Source organism: Pezoporus wallicus, unplaced genomic scaffold (genome assembly GCF_028554395.1).
Source record: "Pezoporus wallicus isolate ANWC-B61680 ecotype Strahan unplaced genomic scaffold, APGP_CSIRO_Pwel_v1 scaffold_6445, whole genome shotgun sequence".
NCBI lineage: Eukaryota > Metazoa > Chordata > Aves > Psittaciformes > Psittacidae > Pezoporus > Pezoporus wallicus.
In genome coordinates this window covers 1,085,064-1,103,504 of record NW_026641753.1, presented here as the reverse complement: position 1 = coordinate 1,103,504, position 18,441 = coordinate 1,085,064, and the positions used below count along the sequence as shown (strand labels likewise).

Genomic DNA, 18,441 nt, shown 5'->3' with positions numbered 1-18,441 from the left:
GTGAAAGAAGATGGATGGAAGAAAAAGTTATCCAGCTTCCTATTTCCATCCTGTCTTACCTAATCACTGTGAGCTACTCCAGTTCGGTAATCTTTTTGGTTTATCAGTAGCTGAGGTGGAGGCTTTTATGATGGTTTTTCAGAGTCTTCTTTTAATGTTGAGCTGTGATGATTTAATAATGATGTACTGATGGATGGTGGGGCTGCAGAGTGGTGTCTCTGCTGGAGGACCTCAGGTGCCAAGGGCTCTTCCGCTCCCTTCCTGCATCCTGGACCTCAACTCCATCTTTTCCTGGCCTTAGCCCTGAGCTCAAACATCTCTCCATCTTCCCCTCCCCATCTCATGTGCTGTTTGGGGAACATGGGCAACTGCATGTTTTGCAGAGTGAGTTAGGGCTGCTGAGGATGACAGGAGGCCCATGAATAAATCACAGACCTGTTTGTTTTGTGCTGTTCTGAGCAAATGATGTATTAGTAATGAAGTATTTGCAGTTAGTCGCTTTTGCTTACTAATAAATGAAATGTTCCTGCCACCAGTTTCTGGCTCATGAAGTTACAGGGAAGCATGAGGGAAAGGCTGTAAACTGGGCTGTTTTGAGGCCTGTCTGCTTTGCAGTGTTTCTTGTTTAAAGAGATGTAGTTGCTGCTCTGCATCAGCTTGAAGCAGTGCTGGTTTCTGTGGAGTTTCAGTCAGCCATTGGCCCTGGTCTGAGTCTCCTGAGTCAGGACTTGGAATAAGGGCTGGAAAGCAGGTGAAGTCCCTGGGAATGTGCCCATGTGGGAGCTGCAGTGCTGAGGATGACAAAATGGGCCGTCACCAGGGCTGGGAACAGAGCCCGAGAGGAGTCACAGTGCTGGTGACAGTGGCCTGAGCAGCACCACTGCGCACAACAAATCTGGAAGCGTGTTGGGATTTCTGGGGATCTGACAGACAGGGGAGACTGCCAGCACAGCCCCTTTCATGGGCTGTATTTGAGAAATGAAAGTGCACGTGGTCCGTAACCATGGCCTTCGTTTTCTCTGGAGATACATTACTGGGGTGTGTGGAGGTGCCAGTGGATGCGGTGTGCAGGATGTTGTGACAGGCAGGTTTTAGAAAACCTGTATGTAAAGGTGTACCTAAACAAATGTGCAACGCTGTGGTACGGAGCACGGCAGTGCATTACCCTTGCTGCTTTACCTACAGAGACTCATCTGTGACACAGGTAGCTCTTGCAATAGTTCATTTTCCAATCATCTTTCATTTTTCTTTCTTGCATGTAATCATAATAGCTTGCAATAAGGATAAATCTGTTTGTTTTAAATAGAAACAAAAGGCTTAACGTTTGCTGTTTAAAAATATCTCATTTTGAAAGCACTTTGTAATTCACCAGATGCAGAAACATTTTAATCAAATAACCGTCTAACACTTCTATTCATGGTTGTCCTATAAAAGCAAATATTGTGTTGATTTGTGAGTGTTCATTTTACTGAAATGAAATTCTGTGTGTTCTGCAGAGAGGAGAGTTTCTTATTTAAATTCTGCTGCATATGTGCAGCTAATGAATTAAAATGAGAGAAGGAATTCCAACCTAGGTTAGAGCACAGGTCACAGCCTTTTCCAACAGAGGTCCACCTGTCATGCAAGTGGAAGTGGTAATTGGCTCACTGCACCTGAATTTTTCTGTGGCAGAGAAGCAGAGGAATGGCAATAGCAATTGTAAAATGGAAAGGATGTCTAGATGTCGAAAGGTGAATGTGTAGAGACAAAGCAAATGGCCAAAGCTGGTTATTTGTTGTAAGCAAATTCAGATTAACTTGGCTTGTTCCTTTCCATTCATGAGCATTCTCTTTTCCTTTTATGTTTTTAACATTGCACTGTGTTTGTTCATGTGTTTTATGATAGGGAGTTAGATTTGTATTTGGTAATCTTCTGGTGGACTGACTGCATCTTTGTAAGCTAGAGAATCAATGATTAATGAGTAGGAAGTGTGTGCAGCCAGATGTGGACACTGGTGGGGAAGGCTCACTTTACATGTCTGCAGACTGTGACAAGACAGGGCTGTGCCAGTGGTAGGACAGAATAATTTCAGTCAGATATGTTGGAAAAGGTCTGCAGAGGTCCAGACTCTGGGTTCCTGCTCAAAGGTCTGGCATGATGGCATGGGTGGCTGTACAGGCACACTGTTCAGGGGTGAGTTGCCCATGGTAACCAGGGAATTTGGACTACTGCAGTGTCCCTCCTGAGGTGTCCCAGTGAATAATTGTTTACCCCTTGCACAAATAGCATGTAGCTCATCCACAGGAATGACTGAGTCCTGCATTCCTCTAGTGGTGTGGTACTATCCCTGTGCTCTTCTTCATACCCACCTATGTGGATATGGTACTATCCCTAGTCTCTATCCCAGAAACTTCTGATTGCCTTCTCTGCCAAGCACTCTTCCTCTGCCACAAGTGAGATGGAGTAAGAAGCCTTGCAGCAGACCTGCGTCACTCAAGGATTCCCCTCTGCAGGCAGTAGAAGAAGAGAATTTAGCCCGGTGTATTCAACAGGGAATCTGTCTTCCTAACCTAATCCAAACTCAAGAGGACTGTGCCCTCAAAGCAGATAATCCAATTCCAACTGTCCACATACTTGAAAAACAGATGAAAAATAAAATAATCATGTGCACCAGTCCCCCTGCCCCAACAGGGCCAGAAAATTAATAGGGTTTCATTCTCTTTAATTTTGTACTCTTATTATTCACAGCTCTTTCCTGCAATTACCTGCTGGGAATAACAAGCAGTGGATATAGAGTTTCCTAATTGTGTGATTACTTGAGACTGCAGGTACCTGACCTGGGATCTAGTTTCATTTTGCTTTATCTTCAGTAACTTTCTTCAGAGGAACTAATGAAAAGAGACTCATCAATTACTGAAATGAATTCAGCTTTGTTTCCAAAGTTTCATGGTACCAAAGACATGAAAACAGAAGTGTGTGAATGTCTCATGTGGTTGGCTGGAGAATTTTAAAACCATCTCAGAGACTGTCCTTAAAAAGCTCATGTATCTTCAACACCACTTAAAATATTAACTGCATATACCTTCAGGTATACAGTGTATTTCCGGTGTGTTGCTCCTTATCCAAAATCTTCTTAGGATAAATCTTTTATTTATAAATGCAATGGAATAATTTCAGTCTGATTTACTCATTATTCAAATCAGTTATTATTCTCCCTCTTTTTAGATACTGATTCCTCTTGGTTTGTATCTTTTTTGTCTAAAGGTAGTTCTGTGCACTGAAGAAGTGTCAGAGATGGTGGGAAATGTCTCTTTGTGTTTTTCCACCATTCACTGACCTCATCAGGAATCCCAAGAGCTAATGAAAGTGGCAATATTAATTGTGGGAGATGTTTGAAAAACGATTTGCCCGCTTTTTGGAGCTCAGAAAGTGGAAGTGTTTTTATTTGCTAGATTTGGTGGGCATTATGTGAAAAACAAATAGTGATGGGTTTCCGAGCTGGGTAAACAGCTAATTTTTACAGTTTGTTGGATTCATACCTGTGTTTGCTCTGAGTGGTTGGGTGCCTCAGTTGTTTGTTTATAGAACTTGAATTCTAGTATTTACAGTAAAGCTTTGTTACTTATTCAGTCCAAGAAGCAGAAGTAATGTTGCATTGATTAGCTGATCTGGCCACTCTAATCTAGAGCAAAATGCTTCTTATCTATAATAAAGTTCCCTTGCTAGTGGGAAAAACTAAAAAGGGAGATGTGCTTATTTAGTGACGTTATTTCACAGCTGACTTTGAAGAAACAGGGATTCATTTATAAACCCACAAAGAGGAAAAGAGGTTTAACTGTTCGGGTGACTTATTTGCTGCCGATCACCCACTTGACTTGATTTCTGTGGGAGCAAAGGCGGAGGCTGGGCAGAGGTAGGAGCTCTGTAGATGAACTTTCCCACAACTCTTCCAAATCTGGCCACTGCAGTGCAGGAGGGAGTAAGAAGGCAGGACCAGCTGGGGCTCATTCCTTGAACCCATGCCTGGGACTTCACAAACTATATGAAAGCATAAAGCCATGAAGTAGGACTCCTTTATTGTTCATGTCCTGGCTCTACTGCTGTTGATTCTCAAGGTGCCTTTTACATTGTTTTCTAACATGGTGACAGCCATGGAGAATCAGGACATTACACTAAATATGTAAAACTAAACCACTTTATAAATTGCAATTTCTGCACTGTTTACTTCAACAGAGGCTCTGTAAAAACCTGCCAGATAGTAAGATGATTAGGATATCAAGGTCACCAAGCACTCATTTTTAGGGTAAATATGCTGCATTTTAAACAGTTGCTTTGGTGCCCTCCTCTTGCCTTTCTCTGTGCTCAGCAGAACAATCCACTTGAAGCAAAGAGCACAGATTTGGAAGGGCACTTCACTTCAAGTTCATGTGTCTCCAGGAGCATCTGACTTGGAAGAGGTAGCAAAGAACATGACAAGACCAGAGATTTCCTTTCTATCACAGAATGTGTTTCAAAGCTCCCTGTCACCAGCAAAATCTAACCTGCCAGCTGTGATTTGCTCTTCTCTCCATCAGCAAGTATTCCTGAGGATCCCTGTGATAAGGTGCCACCTGAAAAGCTGGCTCTGACATGTGCTGCGGGATGAAATGTCCCTGTCCAGTAGCTTCTACTGACACTGCTTTAGTGTTTTTGTTCTTCAATTACAGTTTCTAAGTCTCAACCTCATTAATATGCCATCACTTCTGGAAGCTGAGAATTTGTTCAGGATCCAAACTGGGTTCTTTCTTTCCCTGGACAATTTTACAGATTGGTGATCTACCAGTATGTTCTTTCTTTTGCATTTTCAATGTAAGACTAAAATGCTTCTGGCTCTGTATGCATATGTAAGTCAGGTCAGAGCAATCTGCTGTTATTTGGACCTCTGGCAGTATACATTTACAGTTTGTTTGACCTCAGAGGAAATGGAGTGTTCGACTGGAATATTTGACATTTGAGTTGGGTTGTTTAGCTGTGGTTCATAAGAAAAGCTGGTCAAACCCAAGAAGCACATACAAGTCTTAAAGACCTTTCAGCCCATCTTATAGAACTTTGAGGCTTTGGTCAAACTTTGGGAACAAATCAGCCAGTGTGTAAGAATAAGTAAATGCATTTTCACTTATTTGTGAGCCAGATTTGGGAAATATTTATGTGTTGCTAAATCTAATGAAGTTTCTTTGTACTTACCCATATTTGATTTAGGAATTTCAGAATATTTACATTTTTACACATCTTGAAAGTCCCAGACTTTTTTACCAGTGAGTTTCAGTGTCTAAATCTTGGTAGAAATCATTCAGGAAATGGAGGTCAGAGAAGTAGAAAAACTATGAAGTCTGTGCATGATCGTCTTCTTAGATGTTGTATTTCTACTGCAAAATAGTCCTAGTTGATGATTGCTGAATCTTCATGTTACTCTGATAGAAATGAATTATTCAGTTCAAATTGTTAACAGGGTAGCAGGAGATCTATTGCAAACTTCACCCAGCTTGAATCATGATAAACTTCTTGTTCTTTTTCTCAAGATCAAAGGAGGTTTTATAAATGATCGTCATCTCTAACATACAATTTCTGGATTTGCTGTATCTCTCAGGGGACAACTATTTGATTTTTTTCTAAAATGCAGTTTGAAATACGAGCATGGTTAAAAAATACTGTTCACTTGGCACAGAGAAGGCCACCCTGCACGCCCTTCTAAAGTATCACCAGCATAGGCTTCTCCCTCTCCCCTGTAAAACTGGGGAACTTGCTCTACATGTCAGAGATACCTGCTCAGGTGTCTTTTGGTAGAGTGGGTTCTTATTAATTGATCAAAGATTGTCCTTTGACAATCCAGCTCAGCTGAGGAGCTCTACAAGCAGAGATCTTGCGTTGCTTTGGAGGTGGCATCCATGATTGAATTGCGCACAGAGCAGTGAGTACATTGCTTTGTTTGAAAGGTGTTCTCTGACCCCTAGATGTGTCTCTGAATACTGGAGTATTTAATGCATCACAGACTGGGGTGGGAGGTGGTGGTTGCTGTCAGTTTTTAGGCAGCTCTGCTCCCCACCTCGGGTCGCGGTATGAGAAGCAAAGAAGGGCTCTGGGAGGAGGCTGGGTGGCTGGGGCCCATGTGCTGGGCTCAGCTGACAGACAGGTCTCATATGGCAGCACTGGGCTGTGATGAGATGCTGGCAGAGGTCTGCAATCACCGCAGCAGAATTAGCATAGCACAGCCAGAAAGCCAGAGACGTGAAACTGATTATGAACGGTGAGCCTGATCTAACACCCTGACCCTCTGTGAAGGTGATGTCCTACCAAAGCTATTAAAGGCATTACTGTGTTTGTTCAGATGTGGGGTGTGCTCCCTTTGCTGCACAATCAAGATCTGAAAATACCAAGTTGACAAAAATTCATGGGCTGTAACTGATTTCTCCCCTTTAAGAGTCTAAAAGATTTGCATCCCTTTTTGGACTTCCTTAATGTAGTGCATCTATCATTGCTACGTCTCTGCAACCCCAAGCATGATGGGTATCAGTTCCTGGACTCTTTTATTCTGTGGCTAACATATAAATGAAAACAGAGCTCCTGTTTCAGAGTTGTTATTTCTTTTTCTGACCATGTATTTACAGTCACAAGCACTGCTTGCTTTGTGGAGCAGTAGATCTAATGTATTAGCTAGTGTATTATATTTTTAATTATTTATTTGTAGATGTTTTCAATTTGAAAGGAGATTTTCAGGTAACAAGGTAGGCAAACATGTTCAACAGTGCCATCATATAAATTGCTGTAGGTGACAGATCCCTACAAAAATTATTACAGGCAGATTCGCAATGCAAAAAATTATTTATGTGACAGCAAGCAGAAAGACAAATTACTTGGAGACTATGTACGTGCTCTTCTGTAATTGCTCATAAATTATTGTGGTTCATGTTAAAATGCATCTAGACTCCCTAGACAGCTAGATTTATTTAAAATAAGAATAATGGGAAATTATCAGGAAACAGGGAAGGAGCTGCAGTGCACGCTCTCGGTGACTGCTAACATAAAAGTACATTACCTCATTGTCAGACGACTTAATCTGTAATTTGCTTCATAATTTTGAAAGCTTCATTTTCAGTTCAGTGTCTCCTGAGGTTTCATTAGCCTGGATAGATAGTAGGGATGGGCCCAGTGAGGCTTCATCATGGTGAACTGCTCGTGTGTTTCCCTGCCTTCAGGGACCCCCCTGCACCCATGTAGGGTTTTTGTGTACCCGAACACTTTCATGTTCTACAAAATAGGATTCAATGTAGTCAGTTGGGTCAGGAGGGACGCAGGGACTGACAGATAGATAGGCAAACCTCGTTTCCTTTAGAGGATGGGCTAAAAATGGGACAATGTTTTCCATATCCTCTCAATGCTCCAAATTTTAGGAAATATTTCAAATAGGTGTATTTCTTGAAAGTGTCTGAAGTGCACCTGCAATAGATAGGATGTAGTTGAATGAGTTTTAGATCAAGCAGTTAGTAAGGTTTAGCTGATTATTGGGTAGCAGAGAAAAGATGTATATACATTGATTATATAAGTGCGTGTCTGTAATCCATTATTTTTTTCTTCTTACCACCCTGATCGTATCATATATTGAGAGCCATGCCAACAAAAATGACAGCAAACTTTGTTCTGGATAATGGAGTGCTAAACTCTACCTAAGCAGCTCCAGTCATTTGTAATGACAGCTTGGAGAATACTCCAAACGAATCTAACAATACTCACGCTCCAGTGACTGACAGCACGGCAAGAGGAAAAATTTCCTCTTCTACGTGAGTGCAGGGAGCTTGACCTAGATTTTAGCCTCTACAGCTTCATAGGAGGAAACATTCTTGACTGTGTACTTAACAAGAAAAACAGAGCAAGGGGGAAAAGTCATCTCCTGTTTGATGAGTCATTGTTCAATAATTAAGATTTAGTCAAGGTGCTCCCTGAGACTTCTCCCCTCCGCAGATGTCATCAACCCCATAATGAATGGTTACTCTGTTGCCCATGTACTCTTCTCTCCCTAATCACCACCTCCTGGCATGCCATGGAGACTGAGGTGATGCAGGGAGGGTAGCAGTGCAGGCAGGGGCAATGGATGCACAGGCAGCCTGCCTGCACCTTCCCTGTATGATGCGCTTGCTGGGTTGGGGTCAGCCTTGCCAGTAGCTGCTGAAATTCTTCCATTCAGATACTGTTAATGGGAAAAAGGTCTGTACTGTGAATCTCCTTTTCTCTCTTTACCTCTTTTGAGGTGCAGGTGCTGTGCTGTGGTCCAGGCATCATACTGGTGCCTCCACCAGAGCGCTGGCCATGGTCAGGGGTACAGTGTACCCGCAGCTTCACTCTCCACTGCCGGCCTGCTGGAGGTGGGGTTTATCCACTCTAATGACCTGGTTGTAAATTACTGTTCAAAGGTATTTTATCTATTCCACTGTGCTTTTATACTCCAGCAGTTGTAATTTGGAAAAGAAAATAGTAGAGAATTGGGAGAAAAGGGAGAAAAAAATTTCAAATGCAAGTGGAAGATTAAGCGGCTTGAGTAGCACTGGAGGATGCTTAGTGTTAGCTGTGCTTTGACAAGTTGTTTGGTGTGGCTTTTATTGGAAGCAGAGGCATTTTCAGCTTCCATAGCTAGATTTCAGTATTGGGAAAGTACCTAACTCTGTAGCTCTTCCTAATTGTGACTGCTCTGTGAAACAAATGGAAAACTGGCACTGTTCTGCTTGACCCACAAGCTTCCCATGTGTGTTTGAATGTCAGTTATTCTTTACTGTGGTTTAACTTTGCTGAACCGGCACAGGTTCGAAAGCATTAGATGACATGCCAGGATTAGATTGACAGAAGATTGACAGAATTAATTAGATCGGCTGATTTGGTTTGGATCTAAATTCTATTTCTGAGCATTCCTATTTATTTTGGCTTATGCCCCTGCTTAGACATTTGTGACTTTGCTGAAGCACAGGAGGAAGGGTGCCTTTGAGAATACCTGTATGTCCTGGAGAACAGCGGGAATGAACCATCTGGAGAGTTCAGTGTTGCAGCTGTAAGCTCTGCACTGCTCCTTAATTGTGGATTCACACCAGCCTAAAGAGCATAGCTTGAAAAAAGCAGAGAGTAGAAGGCTCTGATACACTGCCATGTATAGAAATTTTGGCTCACTACATTTGTTTAGGAAGTAAATAAAAAAATCACTTAATGAGTGAATGCTATTCAAGGTGTATATGAAATGCAGAGTGTATGAGGATACCTACACTTAGAGCTTGAGAATTGATACTGTAAATGCAGAAGAGGCAACTTGAACTTTGCTTGATTGAATTTGAGGTAACTGCATCAAGGGTAAAGATGTTCCACTTACATGTAGCTGGATGCGATCAGTAAATTCTAAACCCTATACATTTCATCAAGTGTAATAAATGTAGGTGGTGTATTTGCCTGTTGGTGATCTGCCTTGACAGTCTTTTTCTGTGGTTATATTCTTGGTTTTCAGGCTTAGAGTTTTTCCAGCAATAAAAATAATTGAATTAAAAAGTCTCTGATCTGTGAGAGGGAATTACATGTTGATACATACGCATGCACTAGGATCATATTGTAACAAAGATGATTTGAAATAACAGGAGAAAAAAAATGCAGGGAGAAGTAATCTTTTCTTAAACTGGCTGACATCAATTAATTTTTAAAGTTTTTTTCTGAACAGAACATCAAAAGATCCCTTTTCATATTTGTACAATTCCTGTAAAAGCTTGATTGCATTGTTAGCATATTGTGATAGTATCCTGTTGTGTATCATACCTGTCTCTGCAGTCTGAGTAGGCTGTAATAAAAAAAAAAAGAAGCTATGTGAAACTGTTTTGAAAAGAACATTATGAATGTTTCATCTGGTTTGGTTTTTTTTTTTTACTTAACATAATTAGCCAAGATGGATGGAAAAGTTTTAAGGGACAGAACTGGGATCAGATGCCAATGTATATTTTCCTCCAACAAAGAAAAAAATCAAAATTGGTTTACAGGAGCAAGTAGTTAAGATGAAAACACTTGGTTTATTTATTAAAGAATTAGTGTTTTGGGAATGAAAGTAATGATATTCTGAAGAAATGGAACTGAGTAGGCCCAGTGTGTGCTGTTTATTGTGTTTACATGTAACTAAAAAAGGTACATAAAACCCTTTAATTGCTAAGTTAGTAAGACCCTTAAAGCTGCTTCAGGTTTTTCACATTGATATAAAACAAAGGTTCTTGTCCCTGCCCACAGCAGGGGGGTTGGAGCTAGATGATCTTAAGGTCCTTTCCAACCCTAACTATTCTATGATTCTATGATTCTATGATTCATTAACTGCATTGTATTTCACAAGCTGCCTTTCACTATCTTGAAAAAATATATCTGATTCTAATCTTTCTTTATTATTGTTTTGCTTTCAGTTGATGGTTGCATTGACTGGTCAGTGGATCTCAAGACATACATGGCTTTGGCAGGTGAACCAGTCCGAGTGAAATGTGCCCTTTTCTACAGCTATATCAGAACTAATTATAGCATGGCCCAAAGCACAGGTCTTAGGCTTATGTGGTACAAAAACAAAGGAGATTTAGAAGAGCCCATTATATTTTCTGAAGTTAGGATGAGCAAGGATGAAGATTCAATATGGTTTCACTCAGTTGAGTTGCAAGACAGTGGTTTCTACACCTGTGTTCTAAGGTGGGTATTGTGTTAAATCTAAGAATGTGTAGATTGGCTTAAGAAAAAATGTTTAAATTTAGGTCTCAGGATTGAGATATTCTTCCAGTTAATATATGCTCATTATTTTTATTCTCATAATTATGTATGTCATATAATTCTTTGTCTCAAAATTAGTTTCCCTAGTAACTATAGTTACCTCTTTCAATAGCTATAATTAAATACATGCTTTCAGTTAATTACTTTATTATTTTAAGTCCAACATTTGCAAATTCTCAATTTGCCATAAACCTTCAGAACTGGATACTTCTTGAATCATGAGTATTTTGGTTAAGTAATGCTCTTTTGCAAATGCTCTGTGTTATTCAAGAGTTAGACACGGTTTGAATTATTCTGATGGGATTAGGCCATGGGGAGTTACAGCTCTGTCTGGTTTTGAAGAAATGTTTATTTTAATATACAGTTATGATTTGGCATAAATCTAAGCAGACCTCATTTGGTAAGGCACTGAAATGCGTGTCTCAGAAGTATTTTGGAACTGTGGATGAGCCTTAAATTAAGCATGTGCTGGAGCTCGTGATTTCCATCATGTGGATGTTGATGTCAGCTCTGCCTAAAATGAGAAGATAAAAAAGCAAGACTCTTTAAGAATGAATGAATAAATATTCCTTAAATGATCCAGTTTTGAATTAAAAGGAGATTACAGATACTTTATATGATTTGGGTTTAAACTGTTTGGCTTTAGAGAACGAAGCTTGATTCATCCTTGTCTGCAGCTCCATACTGAAACTATGATTTTTTTTGTTTGTTTGACAAATTTAATATCAAATATCACAGCAAAATAACATCACTGTTCAGAGCCCAGAATTTGCTCTCTCTCCATCTCTGCTGAGTCCTGCTGCCTTGTCTCAGCTGCCTCAGTCCATTTGGATCCTGAAGAATGCTGCTAAAATCAGAGATTGTGCTGTGGTTTGTGGTCGTTTGTACTGGTGACCAAGGTCCAGTTTAAATACTGGATGCATCTGCCAAACTGACCATTAAGGCTGTATTGCAGCCTTCAGAGTTAATTATTCTTTTATTAATTGCTCTGTCAGAGGCCTGGTATAATGTGAACTCTGCTTTGAAATGTTATGGGCAGACAGTGATTTACATGTTTCAAGGGAGCTGTACTTTGGTTTTGTAAGAAGTCACTGTTGTGATAATCAAGTTACTGGTTTAATACTCTGGAAATTTTTAACATGAATAATCTGAACAATGAAGAATTGATCTTGGATCTAATTGTGGGACATGCTTTTTTTTCTGGGAAATTTCAAAGCTCTGCTCATTTACATGGCAAAGTAGTTTTGGGTAACAAATGGGCAAGTTCTTAAATAATTCATGCATTCTCCTCATTTTCACATAAAAACTGTACGACATGTTTCTTAGAAGGCATTGCACAGCATTAAGATCTTCCTTGTCAGTTCTGCAGCTTTCCTGCTTTGGCTAGAACTTATTTATATAATTACGGATAATTTTGCCTTTTTCAGATTTATGTCAGAGAGCACAATATTGTATATAGTGGTTACACATAAAAGACTGTATTTCTTTCTTTACTGAATTCATTTTTTCTTCCAAAAATTTGGGAATGTATCCGTGGTGTTACTGTTTATGAAATCATAGGTGGCTTAAATTAGCTGAGGAAATAGCAATAGTAATAGATTCAGTATCATTAAAATAGGTGAGCTCTAATGGTCTAAACTATGATCACACTTTTGTGGTAGACTACCCACACCATTAACTGTGTAATTTCAGCTTTATTAATCCATTTTTTGGAGGGGGATAAGCAGATGTTTGCATTTTAGTCATTAAGCAGGCTCACCTGCTCTGTGAGGTTTTAAGAGGTCACAAATGAGAGCAGTAATTCTAGAATATGATTTTATTTTCTAGGAATATTAACAATTTCTGTTATAAATGCCTTCTTCTGTACACTGGATGAATGGAGACTGAGAACTCAATGCAGTGGAAATGAAGAGGTGACTCCGGCCCCTTAGGGTGCAAGGGTTTAGGGGTGCATGTATAATGGACTCTTTTGGCTTGGTAGATGAATGAAAAAAAAAAAATGGGAAGGAAGATGCTTTTGATTCAAGATAAATGTAAAACTTTTGAAGTTTTTCTCAACAAGGGAGTTTTCATTAAGGTTTTTTAAGAGGAAATCAGAAGCAATTCAGTTCTAAATTTATGTCTTTCTAGCCACTCTCCAAGGACGTGGAAAGCCCTGGTGCAAGTCCCTGTGCTGCCCAAGGGGTGAAACCACACATTTGCCTGTCCCAGTGTCTAGCGTGTGCTGCATTCAACCACTTGAAGTCTCTTGTCTTTGAACAGTTCTATCTACAATTCATCCTTGTCTATATAAAAGGGCAAAAGGGAGGGAGATGCTTGGATGTCAAGAAGTTGTTTGTGGCTTGAAAGGAAGGACACACTCTTAAGCTGGGAAAATCTTCTCAAATAGAAGGGAATTGAACACCAAGGGTTTTTAGGAAGTTGTATATAAAAGATGTCATAGTCAACAGTGGGAGCCATGCCAGTGCACTCTGCCCCAGCTTGTTACCTTTTTCTCAGTCAAAATGTAGCAAATAAAAAACTCTATGAGGAAAATTCTAACTGCACTTTTCTCTGAATTTCCAATTTGTTGAAAAGGTTCTTCACAATTCTGAAAAAAAAATCCCCAAAACCCAGAAAAAAACCCACAAAAAAACCAACCCAAAAACCAAACTTGTTTTTTAAGAAGCTGCATTTTCTGGTTCCTCACAGGTGCTCGTAGGATTAAGGTATGAGTATCTTTGAAGCAATTAGAAGGAATTTTTCTGAAGCTTCTTCAGAAAGGGTGTGTGTGAGCAGCTGAAGGATAGGCTGATCTGACAGTGATTTGGAGACGGGTAAAAATTGAATGTGTCAGTGAATTCTTTCTTATACAGAATTGTCATTTCAATAATCAGAATGTCTGTTCTGTAAATGAACCTGTAATACTGAATAAAATTAAGGAATATTAGAGCAGCCTTAATGAAAGGGATTGCTTCTCCAGGCTGAAGAGGTTCAATACCATCATTTAAATGTTGCCTCTCCTTTATTGACCAATTAGGCATTGTTCCATAGGCAGGTGTGTGTGAGGGGTGTATAATAGGAGGGAATTATTGTTGCATTAAAACTTACTTCTCTTTTCCCACATTTTGACACTGAGTTGACACTCAAATGCACCCAAAAGGTGGTGGTTTTCTCCAGTGTTAACTGTAAGGGGTCCTGATTCTGCAGGGACTTTTAAAAGAGCGCAGAGTTGAGCTGTGAGTTCATGTGAGTTTCATGGATCTGCTTTGTTCTCAGGTGTCTATTCTGTGCCAAATCAGGGATATTACTACAGCTAGATCTGCTGACACCCAGAAGGGATTCTCACAATAGATGGATGTGTGTTTCACTACGGATCCCAAATAAATGTTGGGACATTTATATCATTTATATCAGGGACTGTTCCTGAAACCCTTCCTTCTAACTGGGCCCAGCTCCAAAATAAACTGAAGTACTGAATAAATGCTTTATAAGCAAGATCAGTAAAACATTAGTGTATATTTGCTGTTAATTAACTGTTGGTGAAATAAAATAACTCAAATTCCTGTAATGTGAACCAGGAGGATAGAAAGTCTGGGCCTTGCAGGGGTGCAGGGAAAGCACGAGGTAGAGGTTTGTGTTTGCCAGACTGGCTGACGTAGCTAAGCCTCATTTTTTGTACAGGATAAGAGTAACAAGGGAGTGAGGGCCTTGAATGCCTATGAGGCAATAAGCCTGCAGGTCTTTAATACCAGCATTTGATGCCAGAGAACTACCAACAAACCAAGTTAGGAAATCTGCATCTTTTTTCCCTTCCTTGGTCCCTATCTGCACATTTCTTAATGGAGAACAGCATTGCTATGGACATGCACAGAAGAATCAAGCCTTTGCTTAGCCATTGGTGAAACACTGAGATACTACTTTCTGAGCAATAACAAAATAGACTGACAGTAGATTCGAAGCCTTCTGGCTTCTGAACGTCTGTGGAGTGCATGACCAGCAAATCAAAATCAGACTTAGACAGCCTCGAGGGCCTGTCAGTAAAACTTCATTTGCTGTGTAACCTTTGTGTTCTCACTTCTGTGGGTCTTAGGCAGAGCTGAGGAACTTGTTTCAAATGCCTAGAACATGGACTTGCAGTATGCACACAGCATCCCAGGAAAATTTGCACCACTTCTCTGAGTGCTGAAGGTCTGGCTTCCAAGTGAAAGGAGAGTTTTTTTTCAAATCTCAGCAGAGACCAAACAGGAAAGTTGGGCAAAATCATGATGTGAAAATGTGTAGGGTTTGGCTGCTTTCTCTGCAGCCGTCTCTCATGGTTCTTGCAGTATGTGTTTTAATACAGAAATTCATTTTGTCCATGGCAATTATCTTCTCATTACAGAATGTTTCATTTTCAGGTGCTTTGGCTTTATTCAGTGCTCAACTGTTATGTCAAAGGTGATTTTGTATCTCAAATCCCTTTGAACACAGTGTTGTAATTCCAGTTTGGTCATAGAATATCTCCTTCCCTATGCTTCAAAGGCAAATGTGTGTTTTTTTCCCCATAGACTTTCCCTGGAAAGATCTAAAGATGATGCCTTCTAGTGGGCAGGGTCTTTAATTATCAGATGATGGATTATGTATCTCATGGTTACCTATCAGACTTACACACTGCTGTGTGACCAGCTTTCATACTGTACTGTCCCAGGCATATCTGTAGAAGCAGCTAAATTTCACACTTTGAGAAAGTGCATGGATTCAGCATGGCATAGTCTTCCCAGGCTCTGTATGACACTAATATTAAATGTCACACATTAAAAGCATGTGACATTTCCCACTTTAAAAACAACTGATTCTGTACAAACAAAATCCCTGTGATATATGGTATTCAATACCTGAATACAGTGTTAGAGCAGATACAATATAGTCAGTATGATTCACGATAAAATAAAACTTAACTTACTGAGATACAATGTTTTGGCATTATCAAAATGCAGAAGAAAGTAGAATCTTTTCTATCTAAAATTGTGTAAAAACTGATGGTGCTCCTGCAAATCATTTTGATGACATTGTCTTTGTTGAGAGAAATCAGTTCTATCTGTTCTTTTGACACTTGGATTTACTCAAAACCAAGGGTTTGCGTCTTTTGCCTGGTGATATGTATATTTTTGCTCACTCTTCTTCTAGAAAGCTTTAAAAGAGAAAATATCCATCCTCTGTTTTACTGACACCCTTTGTGTTTACTGTTGGTGAGAAGCTGCAGGAGCAGTCAGGGTTTCAAGCAGAAATGCCCATATTGCTCTTTGGTTGGAGAGCATCCAGTGACTTCGGTGTTGCAGCAGCATGCACAAGAAAAATATTGTTTATCTTTCAGTTTTCTTAATGATAAAATCACAGCTTTAGATACCTTTAAAATGGCTGACATTACTTTCTAGTCCTACAGACTGTCATCACGAAAGCTCCATGTGCTGCAGTGCTTCGATAATGTTTCAGCTCACTGTCAGTGGTTGCTCATGAAGGAAGTGTCTTCCCTGGTGGGCTTCAAACCTTGCCTGGTTGAGAGAAAGGATGCAAAGTGGAGTGACTGCTCCCTCATGCAGTCAACTTTGCATGCAGGAGACCTATTGCCAAGATGTTGTTTAGCCCTCCTCAGCCATCTCCTCTCCAACACGTCAGGGAGTTTCCATGTCCCTTCTGTTCTTCAGGGGGAGGGGAATGTGCTTACCCAGGTACCACTCCTGTTGAAATACACATCGAGCCATCACTAACTATAGCATGTTGGTACACAATATTGTATGTGTCCTGTGAATGGACAGACAAATAGAAGATTTCTTGAGGAAATACATCATGCCCAAAGCACAAGGTGACAAAATCACAGGGAGTTAAATTAGTATTTGATAGGTGATCCTGGAGAATAATTTCTTCTTTTCTGTCAAGCACTTAAGGGAAGACACAGACAGAAGGATTCAGCTGTAGGACTCAAACATCCCTTCACTGTAAATTGGCATGAGGATGCTATCATAAAGTGTTCCTTATATATCTTATGAGCTAATAACTGATCCAGTGGTTTATGTGCTTAATTGCCCATATACAAACTGAGAAGGGCTTGCCTTTCTCATTGCATCTACAATATAGGACTTAAATGCATGAAGAAGGATGTGTTCCACAGGTTTTATTCCCTGAGGTAACAAAGTCAGTGAGGTTTAGCAATGATGTGTCTGATGGGTATCCTGAATGCAATTTTGTTTTGTGTGTTAGGTGTGTAATAACAAAAAAGGCATAGAGGAGTAGATACACTTATTCACACGTGTGATTTGGAAGAAAGAAAGGAGAAAGTGTTCAGTGCTCTCAGAAACAGGGTATTGTAAATACAAAATCATTAAAAGGGGATTTCTTAATACTTTCCTGGGAGCAGTTGTCCCTGTGCCCCAGATTTATGTCATTGGTAATGGGGCTTTTCAGTAAGACAATATAATTTAACAGTAATATCCACAGTTCTAATGGAAAAGTATTAGGAAATAAATGAAAAGGCTTAGTCATTTGTAGTAGTAAACTTCCGGGTAGCTTGTTGCCTTGTAATTCTTAAGGGCAAGGAAGAAGAGAGCAAATGTGGCCAATTACAGGATTTCTTCTGCTGGAACAGGATGTGCTGAAGCTGACAGAGACCAGATAATTGATGAACTTCAGTGTGATATGCTAGAGATAACCTGATATTCTTTCAGCTTCTGCATTTCTTCTGTGTTACGTATTATATTCTCATAGATTCATTTCTAATAATTAACATTTTTGAAGACTTGGAAAAAAAAAAGAATCCCGAACCAAGGAACCCTGTTGACCTGTGAGATTCAGCTTAAATACTAGGAGATTTTCTCTCTACCCCCAAGTAGTCCCTGTTGGACTGACTGGTAATTTGTTTGATTTTCCATTGCTTCTCTCATCATACAGAGATCAGAAGGACCAGTGCATATGTGTGAAGGCAAACAGAAAAGAAATAGCTCCTCCTGCCCCTTAACCATGTGAAAATCAGACTGGCTGTCACTGTTCTCAGAAAGATTTAAAACCCATGATACTAGACATTACCCCTGAGTTTTCAAATTGTGGTCTTGCTGTAACGGGCTTATCATTGACTGTACTAGGCACATCCTGACATTTTTATGTCACATTTCCATTTTAATAAGGATGTTAGCTGAAGTCCAACTTTAATTTAAACTCAGATCTAAGTTTTGCTGAGAGAGAAACTCTACCCAGCTGCCAGATCCAAACATGTTTTCTTTTGTTCCAGGGAAGAAAAGCAAGCCTCAAAAATTCCCTAAAAAGGGCTAACTCACAGTGAGGAGTACAGGTCTTGCTTTTAAGGGCCTCTGGTGAGAACTGTATTCCTGATAGTTAACTTGAGACATCTCTGGATATCTGTTTTTCAGGCTGTCATTAATATAAGCCTTTTAAAAATACCTTTCGGTGACTTTGCTCAGAAATGCTTTATTTTGAACAGTAATGGGATAGCCTTTCTTCATTGTAAAACATGGGCCCCTGGGATATCTGGAATGTCTTGGTCAAGCTGAAATTGTCATCTTGTCTCTAGTGAATCTTGTATAGAAATTAAATCTTGGGAGAAAATAAGTACAGAAAGAAGAAAAACTTCTAGAGAGTGTTGGCTTAGCTCAGCTGAAATGCTTTTTCTACCTGAAGGGAATGGGGCCTTGA

The 18,441-nt window shown here is 39.9% G+C and overlaps 1 protein-coding gene across 8 annotated transcripts in view; it reads left to right on the top strand.

Moving 5' to 3' along the window:
• IL1RAPL2 (interleukin 1 receptor accessory protein like 2) overlaps positions 1 to 18,441 on the top strand; it is a 372,128-nt gene that overhangs the window by 179,232 nt on the left and 174,455 nt on the right. For 7 of the 8 annotated variants that reach the window (XM_057425174.1, XM_057425177.1, XM_057425171.1 and 4 more), the window contains one exon: positions 10,425 to 10,698. The exons of the other annotated variant lie outside the window; for it this stretch is intronic. In XM_057425174.1, coding sequence (XP_057281157.1) covers positions 10,425 to 10,698 — 274 coding nt within the window. The remainder of the gene's footprint in view (positions 1 to 10,424; positions 10,699 to 18,441) is intronic. 8 annotated transcript variants of the gene reach the window in all.